This window comes from Alligator mississippiensis, chromosome 6 (genome assembly GCF_030867095.1).
Source record: "Alligator mississippiensis isolate rAllMis1 chromosome 6, rAllMis1, whole genome shotgun sequence".
NCBI lineage: Eukaryota > Metazoa > Chordata > Crocodylia > Alligatoridae > Alligator > Alligator mississippiensis.
This window is the reverse complement of record NC_081829.1, coordinates 10,010,034-10,032,100: the sequence shown is the minus strand read 5'-3', so window position 1 is coordinate 10,032,100 and position 22,067 is coordinate 10,010,034. Positions and strand designations below refer to the sequence as shown.

At 46.8% G+C, this 22,067-nt stretch overlaps 2 protein-coding genes across 4 annotated transcripts in view; both read left to right on the top strand.

Moving 5' to 3' along the window:
• CHUK (component of inhibitor of nuclear factor kappa B kinase complex) overlaps window positions 1–10,816 on the top strand; it is a 43,773-nt gene extending 32,957 nt beyond the window's left edge. Inside the window, exons 16-21 of the mRNA XM_014605008.3 lie at window positions 1,835–1,884; window positions 4,314–4,410; window positions 5,733–5,880; window positions 6,896–7,032; window positions 8,068–8,167; window positions 9,681–10,816. Of these exons, the coding sequence (XP_014460494.2) occupies window positions 1,835–1,884; window positions 4,314–4,410; window positions 5,733–5,880; window positions 6,896–7,032; window positions 8,068–8,167; window positions 9,681–9,710 (562 nt within the window). The 3' untranslated portion in view covers window positions 9,711–10,816. The remainder of the gene's footprint in view (window positions 1–1,834; window positions 1,885–4,313; window positions 4,411–5,732; window positions 5,881–6,895; window positions 7,033–8,067; window positions 8,168–9,680) is intronic.
• A 2,744-nt stretch (window positions 10,817–13,560) lies between these two features.
• ERLIN1 (ER lipid raft associated 1) overlaps window positions 13,561–22,067 on the top strand; it is a 39,131-nt gene continuing 30,624 nt past the window's right edge. The window contains exon 1 of one of the 3 annotated variants that reach the window (XM_059729623.1): window positions 13,561–13,666. Coding sequence is in view for 1 of the 3 variants with exons in the window: in XM_059729622.1 (XP_059585605.1) it covers window positions 19,708–19,771 (64 nt within the window). In the remaining 2 variants the exon portion in view is untranslated. Of the gene's footprint in view, window positions 13,667–13,848; window positions 13,930–19,692; window positions 19,772–22,067 lie in introns of those variants that run through there. The other 2 variants (XM_059729624.1, XM_059729622.1) reach the window with 2 other exon arrangements.

Sequence of the window (22,067 nt, the reverse complement as noted above, 5' to 3'; positions counted from 1 at the left end):
AGGCATTACATGCCCAGCGCCTTTGGAAAACCTTGATTTTCTTGCTTTGCTCTTACTCCAAAGGTTCCTGTTTTGATTGGAGGGAGATAAATGTTCATGAGCCAACACTGGAGAAATGCCAATAATGTTTTCTCTTACTGTATGAAGTGTTTCAGATGTGGTTCTGGAGCAAGAAAAACAGCAACTTGAATCAATTTGTGTGTTGATTTAAAACCTTTGTACAACATTAAAAGAAATAAAACCCTGAAGTTGCAAAGTGAAGCACTCAGGTAGTGCCAAGGTGAGGGTTACACATGTAGTCTGAACTCTGCTCTCCAGCACCTCTGCCCTAGTCTATAGCCTACATCTGCACTGTTCTATAGTACAAATGTGCATTAAGCAAGGCGGCTGCCCTCTTGCTCCAAGCTATACTTACTGTCACCCCTGCCCCCAGTCATTTTTTATGCATTGTCCACCTTGGGAATTCAGGATCCACATCTGTTTTGAGTTACAGTAATGTCAGTTCTGAGTCAGTGCATTGATTCCAGTAAGCTTACTTCAGATTGAGAGCAGGCAGCAGGGGGACTAGACAAAGGGGCATATGACACCAAGCTTTACTAATAAGAGTGATACAGGTAGCATACTATGAGGCTTCCAACTATGTCCCACTTCTGGGTGAGGGCTATAAGATCCCACCTGACTGGTTGATGAACAATTTTTGGTGAAGTCCTGGGATTGGATTGGAGAATTTTGAGAGAGAGGAAATTGTCGCTCGGGGAGTGCTGTGTTTGGACCTGGGAAGAAGAATGGCTGCCTTATGGTTAAGGCCTTAAATTGGGGTGCAGGGCATCCAGATTCTGTTCCCAGCTCTGCCCAATTCCCTGTATGACTTTGGGTTTGTCACTTAACATGTTTCTCAATTTCCCCATCTTTAAAATAGGATGATAATCTGTTTTTACCCTGTTGGGTCTGTATTGGCAAGACAGAGTGTTCTTTGGGCCAGGAACACACTGTCATTATGTGCGTGCAGTACATAGCACAAAAGGTCTCTAGATACTACTGTAATACAGTTTCTGCTCTGGTAATTATAAAAGGATTTGCTTCAATATGGTGCACACCTCCATAAGGCCCTTCTCATTGATCCTGCATAGTCTAATATGCTTGGAAGCAATGTGCCAGGGAATAGTTATTCACTGTCTATAAAACCAATGAGACATGTTCCCAAGACAGCCATTTACAGTAATAGAGCTGGGAGGTGTTGAATAGAGATTACAGGGTCTTGATTGCAAAAGGGCCCACTGGTCCCAAGGAGGTAATAATTGCTCTGAAGTCCTCCTTGTCTCTGTAGGCGTTTCAGTATTGTTCATTCCCCTAGCTTTGCATTGCTGCGTTTGGTGAGAGCAATTTATGGCACCTTCTAAAATCCAAACTTCTGTACTGGGAACAGCTTCATATTACAGTATTGCCCACAAGCACCTCAAAATGCATTTCAAACCAAGATTATTCCTTCAGTCTAGGGTTGGCTGAGAACAAGGTTCCGTCCCATGTCTACCCACTTAGGGATGAGGTGAAGAGCAGACTGGATAGCCAGTCTTACAGCTCGTCTCTTCTCTGGTTACTCATATTTCAGATCCCAAGTCCAGCGAAAGCTGAAGGGTACTGGACTGGGTTGAGGGTACAGTGAAGCTGTCTGAGGTATAGACCCTTTCTTCTGATACACAAAACTTCCCAGAGGGGACTGAATTCTGATGTTTTCTCCTTCCACAATAGCACTTTAATCTGAAACATTTTTTGCTTGTAAACAGTTCTTCTGTGTGTGGACACGTGTAAAGCATTTACCTTCTTCTCTTGGCAGGGAACAAAAGGCCATAGACCTGTATAAACAGTTGAAACCCAGGCCTCCAGGTATGGAAGAGACTTGTTCTGTGACCTACCTTAAAATTCAAACCCTTCTGCTGATTTTTGCCTTCAGTAATGAATGTCAGACTTTAAAGTATTGTCTCGGGCAAGGACAAGGGGAATAGTGGGGTTGTGACAAAGAGAGACCCCCTGATGTGGGGGAGCTTGGTGAGAGCTCTGGATAGAGAAGGTAGTGGTCTGGTGTAGTTGTAGTAGTAATGTGTTTAAAACTGTGTGAATAATTGTATGCTTGAGCTACTATGCTCTTGAGGTTCCAAGTCCTGGCTTGTGCCAGTCCAAGTGTCTCTTGTTGCTGGGTTGATCAGCCGCTCTCGAATGACCTCTACACTGAAATGCTTATTCCAGCTTCTTAGCTGTGTGGTCTCACTACTGTATTTTGCATGTCCACTAGTCTTACACACACACACACACACACACCCCCCCCCCCCCTTGTAACAGCATCATCATCTCTCCCTCTACTACTTGCCTCAAAAAAAAGGGCTTCTCACCTCCCTCTAAAAGTAATCTCTTTTTTGAATACAGTGGGTAGAGTAAAAGGAGGAAGGGTGATGGGAATTGAAATAGCCCTGTATTTTGCAACCAGGGCAGTAGCCATCAAGGAGGATTGTACACAGTTGTGTGTTTGGGGAAATAGCTGCAACCCTTATGGAAATCAGTGCTCAGCCAGCCAGAGTGGCTCAATTTTAGAGCAAGAGTGAAGAGAGGATTGAACTGCAGTGTGATTGTTCATAATAAGGAAGACTGATTCAGTTGATTTAATACCCCCCAACATAAGTACTGCCATGGTGGGTCAGATCAATCTAGACATGCATCTACACAGCCCAGAAATCCTGTCTCCAACACTGGCAAATAATAGTCACTTTAAAGGGAGGGTATGTATACAAGATGTCTAGTGTAATCAATTCCTGTCTAATCTGCTTGGAAACAGTATGCCAGTGAATAGTTGAGCACTGTCTGTAAAACCACTGGGACATATGTTTCAGTTGCTCTTTGGCATCAACCATTAGGTTAGGGATGTCAGAGGATACATTCTGACTGTTCTGTTTAATAGCTGTTAATGGACTTGTCCACCATGAATTCATAATCATAGAAAATTAGGGTTGGAAGGGACCTCAGGTCATCTGGTCCAACCCCCTGCTCAAAGCTGGTCCATCCCCAAATATATTATCCCAGCCAAGGCTTTGTTTAGTTGGGTCTTAACCTCTAAGGATGGAGATTCCACCACCTCTCTGGGTACCCTGTTCCAGCAATTTACTACCCTCCTAGTGAGTTCTTCCTAATATGTAACTAAACTTCCCTTATTGTAACTTGAGACCATTGCCCTTTGCTCTGTCATCTGTCACCACTGAGAACAGCCCAGCTCCATCCTCTTTGGAACCACCCTTCAGGTAGTTAAAGGCTCTTATTAAATCTCCCCCTCAGTCTTCCCTTCTTCAGACTCAGTAAGCCCAGTTCTCTCAGCCTCTCCTCATAAGTCATGTTCCCCAGCCGTCTGAACTTTCTTGCCCTCCACTGGACTCTCTCCAGTTTGTCCACATCCTTTTTGTGGGGGGGGGGGGGCAAAACTGGATCTACAACTCTAGCTGTGGCCTCACCAATGCTGGATAGAGAGGAAGAATTACTTTCCTTGGTCTGCTATGAACACTCCTACTAATGCAGCCCAGTATACTGTTAGCCTTCTTTGCAACAAGAGCACACTGTTGGTTCATATCCACCTTACTGTCCACTGTAACCCCCAGGTCCTTTTCTGCAGAGCTGCTGCTTAGTCGGTCAGTCCTTAGCATGTACCAGTGCATGGGATTGTCCTGTCCTAAGTGCAGGACTTTGCAGTTCTCCTTATTGAACCTCATGAGATTTCTTTTGGTTCAATCTTCCACAATGTCTAGGTCTCTCTGAATCTTAGCCCTACCCTCCAATGTATCTGCTGCTCCACTCAGCTTAATGTTATCTGCAAATTTGCTGAGGGTGCATTCCATCCCATCTTCCAAAGTGTTTTTCAACCTGTGGTCTGCAGACCCTGGGGGTTCACAGACTATGTCTAAGGGGTCTGCAAAAGATGACTATGATCAATCAAAAGTATGTGAATACCCATACTCATAATTCAGAGGGGTCTGCACCTCCATTCAAAATTTCCAGAAGGGTCCACGCTTCATTCAAAAGTTTTTAGGAATCCACAAATGAAAAAGTTGAAAACCACTGTTCCAGATCATTGTGGAAGATATAGAACAAAACTGGTCCCAGAACTGACCCCTCCACTTCATCTAATTCCCTTTTTGAACCTGCCTTTTTTATCAGGCTTCTCTTGTTAGGTGAAATATATTGGCGGGGAGGGGGTTCTATGGATTTGTATCTAAGAGCGGTGTGTCCTATCTCCAAGGGCATTTTGCTAACAAGAGGATTGTTGTTCCTCCCAGATCATGCCTACAGTGACAGCACGGACATGGTGAAGATTATTGTGCAGACTGTGCAGAGCCAGGACAGAGTTCTCAAAGAGCTCTTTGGCCACTTAAGGTACCAGGAGAGCTTGTCTGTGAGTTAGAAAGCAGAGATGAAATGCAACTTTTAGGCTGGAGAGATCTTATTAACACATTAATTCAGTTGGGAAACAGACCCCTTGCATTCATATTTCAAAAATGAAAACTTCATTCAGAGACGTGCAGTTCAGATTGTGGAAGGACACAGTCCCATTGCTGCCCCAATATATTCAAAGGCGGTAAAGAGAAGTCTGCTTCATTCACTCTTGCATATATCCTTCAAATTACCAACTGTCAATAGAATGGTGTGGCCTACAACTGAGCATTGCTTCTCTTTCAAGAATTGTGCACGAATCAGTTGAAACGGCCCTTTTAATGCCTTTTCCCAAGAGCATTTCATGTGTTCTCTAAATGACTTCCATGCCCACGTCACTGCCTCTGCAGTGGAGCCCTATAGGGTAAGGTTCAGAGTTTCTTGTGGGGCAGAAAAAAATAAAATATACACAGTTTGAAGTGTAGAAACTTTCTCCCATTGAGTCTGTGCAGTACTGGAAGCTCTCCTTGTGCTGAGTTTATAAACTCCATCTATAGTATTAATAAGTGGTGATTTATGTCCCAGCTGAATGAGTCACTCTGTTAAACAGTTTTAGGAAATGAAAAATCTAAGGTTCTCAGCATAACATTAATTCTGGTGTACGAATACACTGTATTTTGTATTTCTCTTTTTCTTTCTTTTTTTTAAATGTGGAGCCAAGGAAGCATCGTTTCACCTTTGACTAAGGTCTAATCTATCCTAGAAAGCTTTGCCAGCACAACTGCGGTGGTCCTGGCAAAACAGTGAGTGTGGTAATACTCAAAGACCCTCTGCTGCAGCATATCCTGTTCAGGTAGCAGGGTTGCTCAGAGTTCTCCTGAGTGAAGTAGTTTCTGCTGCCACCCATCAGTTGGCTGAAGGCACATGAAAATATGCCCACACCTTTTGCCAGCTGTTATGGTCTCCTCAGCAGCTGGTGCCTTCTTAGGGTGCGCTTCGTGCTTTGATGGCTAAGCTGCTGTACTGGCAGCACCTGGAGCCACCAAAACCATTAGGGTGTTCATGTGCCCTAATAACTTGACAGTGGCAGCTGCTGGCTGCCAATCTTCCTGTTCCCAGACCAGATAGGGGGAGACATCCATGTGCAACAGTGACCCTGGAGACACTTTTAGTGCCTGCAGATATCCTTGTCGATGATGGGGTTAGCATATATTGTCCAGTTGTCTGTATCACAAGCTCTGTAAGCACTGCAAGTACACAGACTGCCAAAACTTGCTGCACCCTGTATGGCAAAGTAACTCTGGTTTCTCCTCTTTACCTTACAGCAAGTTGTTGGGCTGTAAGCAGAAGATTATCGATTTGCTTCCAAAGATTGAAGTGGCTCTGAATAACATCAAGGAGGCTGACAACTCAGTGATGCAGATGCAGGGCAAAAGGCAGAGGGAGATTTGGCATTTGCTGAAAATTGCTTGTGTAAGTGACTTAAGATTGAAGTCCTTAAAGGCTAATGCTGATCTCTTCAGCCAGGTGGTGTGTGACCTGTCAAATCTGCAATGGTTTGTGAAGCCCTGTAGGAGGTTTGAAGCATTATATGCTCAGTGTAAGTAGGAATTGTTCCCTGGCTGCTTGCTGTTTGGAGGCTGAAGCTGAGGCCCTATTGTGGTGGGTTGTGTACACGCATGGTAAGACATGGTCGTTTACTGTCCTTGAAGAATTCTTATGTAGACAAGACAAGGAAAGACAGCCTGCTGTGGAATATCATGTTTGCCTCTTGCACTGGCCTGCTTTGGTTCTGGAGCATGAATGGGGCAGCATGTTAGCTGGGGTATAAGCTCAGTCTCTGCTCACAAAGATGTAAGCAGGTTAGAGGTAATCCACTCAGCTCCTAGGGAAGCATAAACTTTTCATCACCATCTGGTACCCTAAAGAATCAGTATGCAAACTATATATGGTTCTCCCCAAACAAGGTGGCTCCTCTAGGGCATGGATAGGACACCTTTTCTGGCTGCGGGGCGGACTGCTTTGCCCTGGGTTAGAGGTAGGCAGGCAGGTGCTAGGAGCCGGCCACTGCTGCTCATTTCTGGAGTGACACATGGAAAGTGCCTATAGCTGGTGCCCCCTGCTGTCAAATACTTCTTTTGAAGCCCCAGGTATTTAGGCTGGATCCAGTGGTTTCACAGGAGGTTGCCAAAGGCTGCTGACCCTTGTTTTAGGATGTGGCTTGGGTTTGGAGAACAAATACGCTAGAGGGTGGGTGGGTGGGTGGGTGTGCATGTGTTTGTGTGCACAATATGGGCAAGGTCCTGGGACCATGAGAACATTCACCCATGGTATTTCACAGCTTTCTGGGGCTTTGTCATTCCTTTTGCATGAATGTACATATGTTAAATGGTGCTCGGGGTCTTTTAGCACACATGAGGTGCAACTAACATCTTTATTTTCCATCCACTGAAACCGGGCAATGAAAACAGTTCTGTTCTTCTTCCAGACTCAGAGCTCTGCTCGCTCTTTGGCAAGTTCTAGCCTAGAAGGTTCAGCCACAACCGCAACAGCTGCCTGGCTCCCGCAGACCTCTTCAGGAACCGTGCCCCACTCTCTCTCTTCAGTGTCCACACCTAGAGATGGGTAAGAGCCAACTGGAAGAGCAGCTTTTACCAAGACAAATTTATCTCTTTCCTAAAGAAACTTTTTGCATGCAGAAGCTGGTCTCCACTTCTGAGACAGCACTGGCTTGGTTAACATGGACCAGGACTTCTTTGTACTCAGCACTGTACCAGCAAAGGAAGAGGTGGTTCCTTCCCCAAAAGCTTACAGTCTAAGTGATTCCAGACCACTTCCCCTGTTCATGTTTAGAGAAGGCTTTGGGAGTCTTGAGATGCTCTGGATTTCAACAGTGACAGTAGGCTTAGGGCACTCCTCTTTTTCTCTCATCCTTCATTTACTGTTAGTGCCTGATTGTAAGAATGTGGATGAAAACAACTGTTTATTGGTAGCAGACAGTGGCCACACAAAATCTACTTGGCTGTTGCCAAAGTGGTTTAAAATCTTGTGGTCCATTTTAATTGCGATTATTGACTGTCATTTTAGACGGACAGAACACCACACATTATAAGCCATAGTCTTCTCTTTTAAGTAGCTTGATTTCTCTTGCATGGTGGTTCAGAATTTTACGAATTGGCTGGTTCAGACTGGTTCTGGTGTTTATCTCAGATTTCCAATTGAGTGACACCCCTGTGGCTGACTGCACATCCAAGGTTAAGTACAGGACACACGATGTGAGCCATTCCTGACATTATCTCTCTGCTGAGTCTAAGAGTTTGGTCTATCACTTCCTTGCAAATTGCATTTGAAGAGTGCTGTGCCAAACAAGGTCCTGGTGGCCTGCAGGCAGCATGCAGCCTGTGAGTGGCTAACTCCATGGCTTACAGGCTTCTGCTGCCTTTACCTCCTTGGCTTCCCATGCCTTCCCCTGTGAGTCCAGGAGCCACTCCTGCCACCCATCACCACCTCCTTCCATTGCCACCTGCTGCTGCCAGAAAGAGTAATGTATAGAATGGCAGTGAGTGACTCCAAATTCCTTCTCCTTTCATTGTCCCATGCCTCCTGGAGGTGTCATCCAGTCTCAGCTTAAATCTGCTCTCTGGTGCTTTACTTTTGCAGGGAAACTTTTGCCCGCGTAATGGAAGAGAACCTGCACTATCTCGACCGCTTTAGCACAATTATGCAAGAGGCAAAACAGGAGCAGAGCAGTAGCTTGATGGTAAGTGCTTGTATGCTTCAGGGGCCTGGTTCTTCAGAGCTGCCAGTTGGTGTTTGAGGCTTTAGGCTCTTGCATATGTTAGGTGACTTGTGGAGGTGAGCTGCTGTGGCCGGTATGCATGTAGTGTTCTAACAAACTGTTTGCTCTACTCTTGTCTCCTTATTTTAATTCCAATGGAAATGCAGGTACTGACAAAACTATTAGCTAGGGAATTCTCTGTGATTGAATACGGATGATTCCCCCACCATTTAGGTAGGTCCCTGGCTATGGGAAAGTAGACCGTTCACTTTCCTCTGATTTTTGAGAGGCTGGAATATGTAAAATGTGGGGACAAGCAGAAGCATTGGGGCAATTAGTTCATTCCTCTTTCTGTCTAAGAGGACTCAGCAAAGCCCTAAGTCTCCTGAATTTATCTCATCTCTGAACCAAGAGTTCTAGTGTTGCATTTCTTTTTGTCTCAGACCAGCACAGCTACCAAATACATCCCTTTAGTTACCCAGTAGACTTCACTTGGTGAGAACTTACGATCCCCATTTGCTTGTGTCAAAAAGAACCTATAGCTTAGAGGACAAAAGGCTAAACATGGAGGCTTGGTAACTCGCTGCTTCTGGTACAGTAAAATGTCCATTATCTGGCATGAGTGGGGAATGCCAGGTGCCAGCAATGTAAAAATGCCAGTTAACTGAAAACACTGAAACTGGAGGGGGGGCCGGTTGCACACAGCGGCATGGGGTGGTAGGTGGCGGCGATGGCATGGGGAGGTAGCACATGGCTTGTGTGTGGGGGTCGTAGTGGTGGATGGCGGTGGCAGCACGGTGGCACCAATTAATAGAGTATGCCAGCTAGTAGAATGCCAGAAAGCAGGGATTTTACTGTACCTGTTCTTTCTCCCCAGTTCCTTCCCACTGCATCTTGCATTTAATATTCACTGGATAAAGTAGATACACAACACTAAGGAAGTTTCTACCATTCAGACCAAGAACTCAAGCTAGAACTTAGCCCCCCACACCCTTCTCTTTCAAGGGCTAAAACATGAGAAGGTTGATGTTAAAAACCAGAGGAAAACAACTGCTAGGCTTGGGGGTTTGCCTAGCTATAATTCTGGGACTTGTCCCAGGTTAACTTATGTTGCTGTGTACTTGCCAAGACAGAGTGCAGCCCAATGGAGCATGCTCAGTAGGAATGTGCACCCAGAGCTGAACTGCAAACTATGCATTAGTGCCAAAAACTGCCTGAAGACTATGTTGCAAAAAACAGTGAGCAGGAGGAAGAACCAGCTGCCTTTTGCAATAACTTTATCAGGGACTTGAGCAGGCTGTCATAAGTTCTGGCCCATAATGCAAAGACATTTCCCACCTCAGAGGCCTTATAATCTTAGGCCTAATTCTAAGGTGGACCAGAGTGCAATTTGGGACAATGCATTTGCACAAGCAGGGGGGTTGCCACTAGGGCTGTTCAGTGGAAATTCATGAGGGTACTGGGACTCAGGTTATTCTTTTGCCTCTTCTTTTAGAGCCTTGATTGGAGTTGGCTGAAACAGTGAAGGGAAGTAGGTGCACAGCTGCCATCCCCATTGCATCCATATGCTGAAGCATGGCTGACAGCCTGTAGCGAGACGGTTGGTCAAGCACATGTGCTGTGGTCTGCACCCGCACTCTGCTGCTTCAGGACTCTTAATATCTCATCTGATCGGCAGTTAGCTCTGAATGAGCCCTTGCCTTGTATTTTGTAAATGTTAATGGACTTGATTGTAAAGTTCACGGTCGCTAGCAGAGTTCCGGCCTGTGTGATTTGCAACTAGAAGCAAACGTTTTCCAATCTGCTGCCTAAATCAGGCTGTTAAAGTATCTAAACAAGTAGCCTGGTTATTCAGAGATGCTGGGCACCTCCAACTTCCACTGCTCGGTGCTTGGGAAAATGCCACCATTTCTATTTAGAAGCTTCCTAGGCTTGAAAGTGTTTATGGTAGTCAGTAGATCTCTAGCATCACATGCTCATGTGCTGGGCCCATTGGATGTGTCAGTGGGATGGTGGCTGCTGCTCTGGCGGAAGACTGAGGTCATGATACTGTTTGTGATGTTCAGTCTGTGTTAAACTTTTCCCAGCAGGAGATACTCTGCCTCTGTGTTGGAAGTGAATGCTGTGAGGTATGGGAGAGCCATAAGGGAGGCAGTCTCCCTGCTGCTCATATTTACCGCTTGGGGGTGGGAATGTCTCCCAGGTGCAGACCAGGGTCTGCTCTAAGTAGACAGCATCTGCGTGCCTTGCTTGTGCACAGGATGGCTGCCCCTTCCCCCCCCCCTCCCCCCATGTATGTCAGGACCTACCCCTGCAGTGAATGGCTTGGAGCCAGTGTGGGGACCACTGCAGTGCCAGATGCAAACTGACAGCTACCATACCTTGCTCCTTCATAAACATCCATCATCAGTCTGGGGGGATGTGATTTTTTTTATGAATGGAAGAGAAACACTAGGCTGTGGCTTTCTTCTGGCTTGCCGTCTTCCCCAGCAGGAAGCAGTTTTGATAGGTGTTTATTATGGATCAAATAGCACTCCCCATTCCAAACAGAACAGATTTGGAATCTAACGGCTATTTTGAAATCATGTAAAAACTCTATTTGTGAATTTGTAATAAATATCTTCTATAGTACCTCTTTGTAAGTGGTCTAATTTACTTGCCCATGTTTGTTTAAACAGTATGTGCCAAGTAAAGGTTTACATGCTACCATGATATCTGTGGACAGGGTTTTCAAAAAGGACTAGAGCTTTTGTGTACCCAACCTTAGGTATCTCAAAGGAGAATTATTTTTCAGAGGGCAGGTGCTTTGTACTTTCTGCAAATTAGGCTATGTTAAGTAATCTATCTTGGGCATCCAAAAGCACTAGTCTTAATCCTAGTGTGTTTCTCTCTCCACTACTGTCCCTAAAAACAAACACCTCATTTAGCACCTAAGTGTAAAACATCAAGAAAACAAAAAGTGAAGGAAATTGTCATTCTGAGCCCACCAGGTAACCTATGAGACACTGGGAATCCATTGCTTGGCACGTGCACTTCATCCATGCATTATGTAAGTATAACCGACTCTCCAGAGTGCAAGGCAACAGAAACCAACCAAGTACAAAAGAGCCTGCTTCATCATAAGTCAACAATCTGAACTCTAGCCCAGGGGGTTTATATTTTTTGCAACCTTCGTTTTTTCCTCCTACAATAATATTCCATATAAGTACATTTAGATGCTATTCCTTTAACTGGTAATAAAACTATATGGTCAATGAAGTACTTTGGAAGATATGTATCAACATTTCTAAATCTGCGTGTAAGTTAATAGGAAACACGACATATTGCTTTGAGTCAAGCAAGTCTCGGGAATTTGAGTTTCAGGCTGACCAATAACGGGCTTGTACCTGTGACTGTTTATCAGGAGGGGTTTGCAGGGAGTATTTGGGGATTTGTGCCTGAGCTGTACCATAATAGTTGAGGCTGAGGTGAGCTCCTGTGTTAGCAAATGATCACTTAAGGTGCTCAAATATCCATGCACATACTGTGTGTTGAAAATTGGTGGGCCTTACTGGGGCACACAGTGGAGTTCAAGGATAGATTTGGTCATTCATTTGTGGGGGGGCAGAAATACAACATACAAATGAAAGGGTGGATCAGTGCATTTTAAGTGTTTTGTTCACATAAATGAGGCACAATCTACAATTCTAATCTGCAGGGAACTAAATTTACGTTGATTGGATTTGACCTCTGCTAGTGTCCACCTTTAGGGAAGCAATATTTCCAGCTTTGTGACTGGTTGGCTCTAACTGACAGCAAAGTGCAATGCATGAGCTCTCCAGCGGAGATGCAGTTTATACCAGCAGAAGGAATTTGCTTGGTAAGTATCTGCTAGAGGAAGTGAATTTTTCTCAGTTTTAGCTGGCGAAACTGTTGTGTAATCCTGACTTCCTACAGTCACTTGGTGGCTGAAGAGATCAAGAGTAGTTTTTGAACCAGACACCTCTTAAAGGTGACAGTTTTTCATCATGTCTTAAAAGTTTCAAACAACTCCTTTGGTGAAGAGGTCAGGGGAATAACTGAAGGTCAAGCTTATGCTGGAATTGTCTGGCATAGCCCTGCCAGATACAGGTGTGATTTTTCTATATTCCTAAACTGCTGTAGCTACACTGCTAAAGCCCCTCAAATAATTGTGGCTATCCTGGCAAAGAGATGTTTCTGTTGGATTGGGGAGGTGGCATAGCTCCCTCAAAGGAGTAACACCTGTTGGCACACTATGGGCCCCAAAAGATGTTACAACACCCAGCTCTGTCTCAATATCGAGTCCCTTGGTGTTTCTCCTACGGCCTGGCCTTGACCACTGATTTTGAGGCTTTCCCACATTGTGGCTGCCTAGCCCTGCTCTTCACCTCTGAACTCTGCAATGTGCCAGTGTCCGGGTGTACACTCCAGCACTAGGCACCACTCTGGTTCACTGCCCCCAGCAGGTATGATATGGTCTAATTCTGACCCTACAACCATGCCCCCAGCCATATGATATTGTGGCACTGGGCTTCCCAAGCATTGTAGCCCTGCCCTCCAGCATCCAGCCCCCTAGTTTGAGCCCACCCTGCTCTCCAGCACATCAGCTCCTCAACCTGACTCCTGCTACTGAGCCCCTCTATGCGACTCCAGAAATGACTCAGCTGAGCCCTGCCATCCAGAAACGAGGCCTCCAGCACGCAAGACCCTGCTTGTGCCCCCAAAATCCAACCTCCCAGGACAGTCCTCCTGCATCCAGATGCTTGGTATAACACTGTTCAGCAGTGATTTCACTAGGCCCCATCTCCAACAGTGAGACAGCCCAGCCTGCCCCAGCCCCATTCCCCAGGGTTCAGCTGCCTGTTGTCTGCCTCCCCCATCCTGCCCCCAACACCGAGCTCCCCCCAGCCTGGCATGGTCCATTCCCACACCCCACAGGTTGGCTCTGGCTACCCCTACCTTACATACAGCAGTACCCCCAAGGGCCTGGCGCCATCAGCACTGCTCCTCCAGGCTATGCCATCACAGCCCAGCTCCATCAACAGTGCTGCTCCACGCTGGGACAGCGCAGCCCAGCTCGATCAGCACTGCCTCTCCATTCTATGACATCACAAGGCAGCCCCGTCAGCACCGGTCCTCCATTCTATGCCGTCACAGCCAAAGCCCCCCCCCCATGATGTCACAGCGCCCTACAGCAAGAGCCCCCGACCACGTGTCACAGCCCAATCCCGGCCCCGGAGCTCCGCCCCGCGCCCGAGCGTCCTTCTGTCCCCGCCGCCGCCCCGTAGCTGAGCGGCGGGGTGGAGCCTCCGCCTCCCTCGCGCCGATTGGCCGCCGGGAGGCGGAAGTGGCGTGGGGCGGGGCCCGGCCGCGGCGGTTGGGGCTGTGGCAGCGCGTGTGAGGGGCCCGTGCGGCGGCCACGTGGGGGGCGCGCGGCGCCCGGGCCTTCGTGCGGGCGGGGCCGGCGGCGGCGCCGAGCAGGTACCGGGGGGCGGGGCGGCCCCTTCCCTCCTTCCCCTCCCGCCCGCGCCCGCGCTCGGCGCACGTGGCTACGGGCAGCGCCGACGCCCCGCGCCCGCCCTCTCGGCCTGTCCGGGCCGGGCTCCAGGCGGCCTGTGACCAGAGTCCGCTTCTGCCCTCCGAGCCCGGCAGCAGCTTGCCCTGGTGCAGTCCGGTCCCTGGTGTGTTGCCTCCAGCAGGGCCCGCTGCGCCCGGTGTCGCGACACGTGCGGCTGCCGGGTGAGGTGAGCGGGTCTCGCAGTCGAAGAGCGGTTTGTCCCGCCGCACTTGGGACGTTGTCCCAGCCGGTTCCGCCCTAGAAGGGGCTTCACCGCCCTCACAGGGATTCTTGTGGTCGCGGGATCAGATCTGGTTTGGGAACTGCTGCTGCTAACCGAAAGCGCACCAGCTTCCATTTGTACCCGAAAAAATGTCTTCTGTCTAGCTGTGTGGAAAAAAATAAATGAACAAAAAATCCAGTTTATGCCGAATATAAAGGGAAGCCTCGGCTGCCTTGTTGTACCCGGAGATTTAGGATTGTAGCAGAAAGTACCATCTGAATGCCGAGATCTTTTATAACGAGCATGAGGGACACTGCTCCATAGCAGGGTCTTAATGAGCCTTTCTTCTGTTTGCCTTGCACGTCTGCCTCCGTTGCACAGCGTTACTTGCCTGTTTGAAATCTTGAAACCCATAATTAAACTGTTATCCAGGCTCATCCAGTTTAGATGCCAAAGTACTTAACAAATTACTAAACCCTTGATTCTTCTGTCACTTTGCTGGGGTGGAGTTTGTCATTTATAACACTTGCGTGAGGCTGTCCGACGTGCACGTTCTCTTCTGTTCGTTAGTAGTTTGTTAGTAATATCTGAGTTGGGACAAAAACGTATTTTATCTTGTCAAATTCTGTTTACTTGCCACATTTTATTCAGTTTGGACAGTAAAACGGCTAGCCCCGATTACCTTTTGAGCAAATCTTCATTGTTTACCCTACAAACACCGGGGAGGAGTTTCCATTCCTTTAAAATAAGATTTGATAAGAAGTAGGGTAAGGGTGAAATATCAACAGAAACATTTTCACTGACAGGTAAAACTACATTAAATTGTTTTACTTGGAAAGTAAACATCAAACCTAACTTGACTTTGGATGTTAGAACTACATGACACGCGCGGTCACGTGCCATGCAACCCACGTACCATGCCGTGATTTCCCGGGCATAGAGCATGGGTCAAACCAGACCTTAAAACAATACCAGGATCATCAGTGATCGTGGCTTGAAGTCTGAGTCGGAGCTCAGGGCGTTTCCAGGCAGAGACACTGGACGTTGAAATTAGAAACGGTGACTGATTTCTTACTCAAGTGTGTTCATTGCAGGAGTTTAGGTTGTAGCCGTGTTGGTCTAAGGAGATAGGCAGACAAGGTTCCTTGGGTGAATTTGATATCTTTTATTAGACCAACCCAAATGGTTGGAGAATAGTTATTAAGCAAGCTTTCGGGTTCAAAAACCCTTTGTCAGGCTAAGGAGGTTTCAGCAGTCGGTGCGTGTTCTTCCTGGTTGGAATGAAAAGTAAAGAAGCCAGGGGCTGGGCTGGGCTGGGCTGGGCTGGGGAGTCAGATGTGAGGCAGATTGTAATGTATCAAAAATCCAATGTCTATGTTTAGTCCCTGATCTCTAGTATCCAGCAGGTTGATGAAATGGAGCTCATAGACTCGTCTCTGGGAAGTGTTGTGTAAGTTTCCCTTGAGGATCAGGACTGAGAGATTGGAGAGAGAGTGGCCCTCCTGTGAGAAATGTGCCCCCACCGGTAATTGGGTGTTTCTGTCTTTGATGGATTTCCGGTGTGCGTTCATTCTGGTGCGCAGTTGTTGTCTGGTCTCTCCTACATCTCTTCCATCAGGGCATTTGGTGCATTGGATGAGGTATACTACATTCTTGGAGGTGCAGCTGTAAGATCCTGGGATGCTGATGGCTCTGTTGTGGGGTGTAGTAATAGTGGAGGTGTTGGAGGAGTCTGTCTTGAGTGCCTCTGTGATAAGATGGTGCACTGCTGCCGTATGAACCTGACCAGAGCCTTACTGTTAGTGAATTCATTTCTTGGCATATTGTGTTGCAATTATCCAGCTGAAAAGTCATAAATACAGGAATCACAATGGTTTGACCAGAGTATGGCAAGATGAGAGACCTTCCTTGGCAGGCTTAGGTGATGGGGCCTTTTCATAGCCAGAGCTGTTAATGTAGGGTCCACAAAGGATGTGGACAGGTCTGATAACTGGAGAACGTGTTATGGTAGTGGGAAGTTCTTCAAAGCACTTGACTTTGCCAGCACTGCCTTCATCTAAGTTTGGTTTAGATCAGGGTGGGCAAAATATGGCCTGCAGGACAGATCCAGCCCACAGAAGAATTTTGTCTGGCCTGCGATGGGTCCCTCAGTCCTGCATGGCCCAGGTGCAGTCCAGCCTGTGACATGTTTAGTTGCCCTCAGGCACGCAGCGGGGCTGGGGCAGCTCAGTGGCTGGACTCCATTTCCTGGCACCCCTGGCAGTAGTGTCTCCTGGCTGCCTGCCTTGTATAGGGGGTCAGGATCCCTGTAGTGCCCAGTCCTGCCCGCCATGGCCACTATGAACAGTGGTGGTGGTGGCTGCTGGGCAGAAACTGCTGCTGGGCACCATAAAAAAGCAGGACCTGGCAGTAGGTGTGGCCATCTCCCACTCACCACTGCCAGGGCTCTCCTCTCTGCAGCAGCCAGGAGCCCGCACCAGGGCTCTCCTCCACACCATTGCCACCAGCATTGCCTCCAGGCTGCCCTTCTACCCCAAGAAGAGGTTGGAGCTCCTGCCTGGCTTCAGCTCTGGCAGCCCAGGCACAGAGGCAGTGGTGGCCAGGCAGAAGCAGCTTCTGGGCATTGGGGAAAAAGCAAGATCTCGTGGCAGGCATGGCCACATTCCCCTCGCTCTTGCCAGGGCCCTTCTTGCTGGAGCTGCCTGGAGCCCGGCTAGGGGCCCTCCTCCCAGATGCTGCCTCTGGACCTCCGTGCCTGTGGCAGAGAGGAACTGCAGGGCATCCCCAGCACAAGCTCTGGGCAGCCGCAGCAAGAAGGGCCCCAGCAGTTACAAGGCAGGATGGTTACACCAGCTGCCAGGTTCTGCTTTTTCCCAGTGCCCAGAAGCAGCTTCTGCCTGGCTGCTGTCACCTCTGCATCCAGGCTACCAATGCTGAAACCAGGCAGCAGCTCCAGCCCCTCCCTGGGGCAAAAGGGTGGCCCAGAGATGGTGTTGGTGGTGGGTGCCCTGGCTGAGCTGCCCCTGCTGAAGCTGTTGCCCTCTTGCTAGGGATGTAAATATCATTTAAAAAAAAATCGTTTAACTTCCTCTAATTATATTGATTAACCGATAGCACAGCAGCATAGTCACAGCTAGTGCTGGCAGCCACTCCTGGCTCTTGGAGCCCTTTAACTGCGGGGAGGGGGGGAAAGAGGCACTGGCAAGCCCAGACAGACAACTGAGCCCACCTGCAGCTGTGCTGGGAGAGAGGGAGCACCTGTGAACAAGCAGTTGATTGCTTAATTGATGAGTCATCATTAGGCCGCTCCTGTTTCCCTTTTATAGGCTATGGGTACTAATTCCTCTTGCCTCTCTGCCTGCCCTGCTGCCTTCTGATTCTTGCTGGGGCACAGTGGGGCTTCCCTTCCCCCTTCCCTGCCAGACTGCACCTGTCCCGAGCTAAAGGAATAACCTATGCTAACCGGTTATCCTGGTGCTTATCAGTTAAACTGTTAATTGCTTCTTGGTACATTGTTTTGGTTAAAACATTAATTGTTTAGCCTTTCATATCCTTACTTCCCACACCCATGCCATCTCCCTGCCCCTCTGCGGCCCATCCCACATAAGGAGTTTTGTTGGGAGGGAGGGTGCTGACTGCTCACACCACTCTGCAAAACCTCCTGTGGTTAGTGGGCCCAAATAATTGTCAACCTTTGGTCTAGATTAATCATCTGCTCTTCATTCAGACTCCGGTATTTCCTCCAGTATGGTTCCTAGCATTTATAACAGGCTTTATTGAGCTTATGATTTTGTTGAGTAAATATAATGGACAGTGAAACTGGCTGGTATTAACAAGGAAGCCTGTAGGAACACTGAATTGGCATGACATTGCCAGTATACATAACAAAGCATAAGCCAGGCATGTCAAGGATACAGCCTGCTGAACTGTTTCACCCACTCCATGGAGCTTCTAAGGTGGCTGGGAATTCAGAGGTGGGGTGAATGGGGGGAGGGCCTGCCACCAAATGCCATGAAGTCCTGCTGGGGGGACATGTTGGCAGCAAAGGGGCAAGCGATGTCTGCGTTAACCCAGATACTGCCACTCACACCACTGCCAGGTCTGGATTCAACTCACGGGGAGCTCCACGGTCTGGATCCAGGCTGGGGGCCCTGATGACACGGGTACCGGCATAAGCAGTGCTTTTATCATTGAGATCCAGGGAATAGCAAATAGCTAGCATTTTATCCTTTATAAATGGCATTGTCTCTGTGACAGAATAGTTGCATTTCATGACAGTTGATATTAGAGGCCTGGGAGAGATCCAGTAGCTCCAGTATGGTTATGTGCTGGCACCCAAAGATAAGCTATCACCAGTGAACTATGAGCAACAGCCTTTTTGAGAGATCCATGCTGTTGGTGGTACAGGAAACAATACCTACTTTGAAGATGAGGTTGGGTGTCAAGTGTTGGTCTGTGAGTTTGTTGCATAATATGATAGACAAGGTTCTTTGGGTAAATGTGATATCTTTTATTAGACCAACTAAATAGTTGGAAAAATTGTTCTTTGCAAGCTTTTGGGCACCAACACCCTTCAGGCATAGGGAGAGTCTGCTGGTGTTGTGTGTTCTCCTGGATGGAATAGAAGCCAGCATGCAAAATGCAGGTGTGTGAACATGTGAATGTGTGGCACTGCGGATCAGGGGCCATGGGAGATGAAAAGTGTGAGACAGGCAAGTTGGGGTAGGGGAAGGGGAAATGTTGACCTGGTGATAGAACATAGCTGGTAAAACATAGAGGTTACCTGGGGTTATCAGATGTCAGGCAGGTTATAATGTGCCATAAATCCTATGTCTATATTTAGTCCATGATATTTTGTAAATTCCATTTGAGAGATCGGAGAGAGTGGTTGTCTTGTAAGAAGTGTGCACCCACAGGTAATCGGGTTTTTTTTGTCTTTGATAGATTTTTGATGTGCGTTCATTCTGGTATGTGGTTTGGTAAGCAGTTGTTGTTTGGTTCCTCATATATATTTTCCATCAGGACATTTGGTGCACTGGATGAGATGTATTGCATTTCTGGAAGTGCAGGTGTCAGATCCAGGAATGGTGATGGTTTTGTTGTGGGTTATATTAATTGTGGGGGTGGTAGAGATGTGTTAGCAGGTTTTACATTTCTTGTCATGGCATGGTCTGGATCCATTCGGTGTGTTATGGGCTGTAGGAAGTTTGCTTCTGGTGATGAGGTTGGTGAGGTTCGGTGCTTGTTTAAAGGCTAGGATGGGTGGTTCTGGGAAGATCTCTTTAAGAACTGACTTTTCCTCTCCTAGGGGTTCTGAGTGCTCTCTGAGTCCTGCAAGCCACCACTAGTGCGGTGCTTGGGGCTCATTGGGGAGCTGACCCACCTGCTCTCTCCCTCTCGGCTACTCTTCCCCTTTGGGAACCCTAGGAGACTTTGAACTCCTAGGGCCTAAACAGTCATCTTTATCAGCTGTGCTCAGTCCTTCCAGGCAGGCTTATAAGCACCCTGCCTTCCTGCAGCTGGCCATAGCTCCCCCCCACCCCCAGGTGTTCAGTTTGCTACAGTGTTTGTCACCAGGCACTGCACAGAAGAGGATTGGTGTCCTGCTCAATTAAACTTACTTGAGAAATATTATGAGGTTTTTAACGTAAAGGGTTTTTTTCAGGCTGGAAAGTGATCATAATCCATTTAGTGTGCTTTTTGCCTAGCATAAGGTATCTAACACACCAGCTTAACCATTGGATGTACTTTAGAAGGATAATTTTGGTTAATCTTCTCCTAGAAACAGACTCCAGAACAACCCTTGGTAACCTGTTTAAATGTTCAAATGATTGATTATCCTCCTAGTTAAGAATGTGCCTTATTTCCAGTTTTACTGACTTTTTTTTTTTTAAATCTTTCAGCGTTTGATTCTTGTTCTGCTTTTGTGTGCTAGGGTAAATAGCTATCTGCTATCAGATACCATCTCTCTTTGTAAATGACCATGTAATCTTCTCTTTGGTGAGATAAATAGATTGAGCTCCTTAAGAAGCAGGTTTTCTCAAATTGTTCTTATAGGTATGGACCCGTGAGAAACCTGTTGTGGGGACAGAAGGACTTTACAGTGCCTCAGCTTCTCTGTGAAAACTGTAGGCATGTCCTTACCTTGTAATGAATGGATGCTAAATTGCTGTAGGGATAAGATGCTCCAGTTCAGCTTTTCTTACAAGGAGGGCAGGGCAGACTCACAGGCAGCTACTGTGAAGCAGCTCTTTAGAGCCCTGGCCCCTTTACCTATGTATCTGTTCCTTGTGACTCTTCTCAACCCTCCTTCTAGAAATTTGTGCACCAGAACTGAACAGAGTATTCCAGGAATGATCTTGCCAGTGCTGCCTGTACAAGCTTTAACACCTATTTATTCCTGCTTCCAGTTTTCTTGTTCATATAGCCAGTGACTGTGTTCACCTGCTTAGCCTCCACTCTGTACTGTCAGCTCACGTTCAGTTAGTGTGACCACTATCGCCACCCCAGAGTGCCTGCTTTGCAGTCCCTCATGCTGTCCATGTGACCTACGTTCCCTGTTGTTAGATATGATTTTATTATTATATTTTCTAGTGCGTGACATAGTTTTAGATTTCCTTTTGAGTGGGAAATATGCCATGTTTTATACACCAAAGCTATATAAGAAAACAGATTGCTAGAATAACTAACAAAAGCTGACCAATATGCAGTCAAATTTATGTTAAACACCTTTCTGCTACAATTTTATCCTTTTTGGGGGCAGACTTCTTATGCACAGGTGCATTTTATACGTTGGGAAATAGTCCAGTATAAACGCACCTTTTTCTTTTAGGCAAAGTTCTTTGAGTAGATGTTTTTACTTCTATTAGACCAACTGAACAGTTGGAAAAAAGTTCTTGGCAAGCTTTTGAGCACAGTCACCCTTCTTCAGGCATAGGAAGTCTGTGCTGTTCTGAGACTCCAAGGAAAGGTTTTCTTGTTGTTGTTTTTTGTTTGTTTGTTTGTTTTTTATTATTCACTATTTTTTTTATTCACTATTTGTCATCTAGACAGTATCTTCTGTTGCCCAGTTCATCAGCAGTGATTTCTTCCTTCTGTTTATTCATTCCTTTCATCAGTGGTATAATGTTAGGAGAAGAATTGATCTCTATGGAACTTGAGCAGCAATGCATACCACCTCAGTATTTTTGCTGACTGGCATTCTTGCATAGTGGCCTCTGACTTCTTTTTCCATCCAGGAGAACACAGAACATTGCAGACCTCCTCAGCCTGAAGAAGGGTGTTTATACCCAAAAGCTTGCAAAGAAGAATTTTTCCAACTGTTTTAGTTGGTCTAATAAAAGGTATCGGATTTACCCAAAGAACCTTTTCTGCCTATATCCCTAGACCAACATGGCTACAGCCTATACCTACTCATTAAGTATTTCTTTTTGAGATACGTCAGTTAATCAGCTTTAAATCCATATAATGCTGCCATTGATTTTTATCTAGCACTAATTTTTTAAAATCAGAATTATCAGCAATACTAAGATGTCTTCAGAAATCAGTGCATTATGTTCACAGTTACTTTTATCAGTCAGACTTGTAAAATCACTAATGAGCTCTATATCAAGTTAAACTTAACAAGACTGGCATTGATCATATTTCCCTCCTTGTATTCTTTATTGCTAATCCCTGTTCAGCCATTCCAGGGCTTTGTCCATGGTTGAAGTCAAGATACCTTGGTTGTAATTCCCATTTTATCCCAATTTACCCGGAATAATTGACATGCAGTAGCTTTCTCACTGGCCTCTGAATCTTCTGCTGTATTCCAAGATTATTAAATGCCATTGTCAATGTTCTGTTACTGTAATGAGAGTGAGAGTGGCAGAAAAAGGAGGACAGGCAGGAGAGCGCTGAGTTGGCACTGGCTGGGTTGTTGCTGTGCATACCGCTGGTGTTACGTGGGTGACCAGCCGGTGTGTGGGTTCATAGGTGGGTTGATTTTTAAAAATAAAAATCACAGTTTTTGTAATGAGCTTAGGAAATCAAGACCAAACCTTGCAGAAAAGAAAGGTATGTGATTGGTGCCAGTTGCCTTTTTAAGATGGGTTAATTTCAGG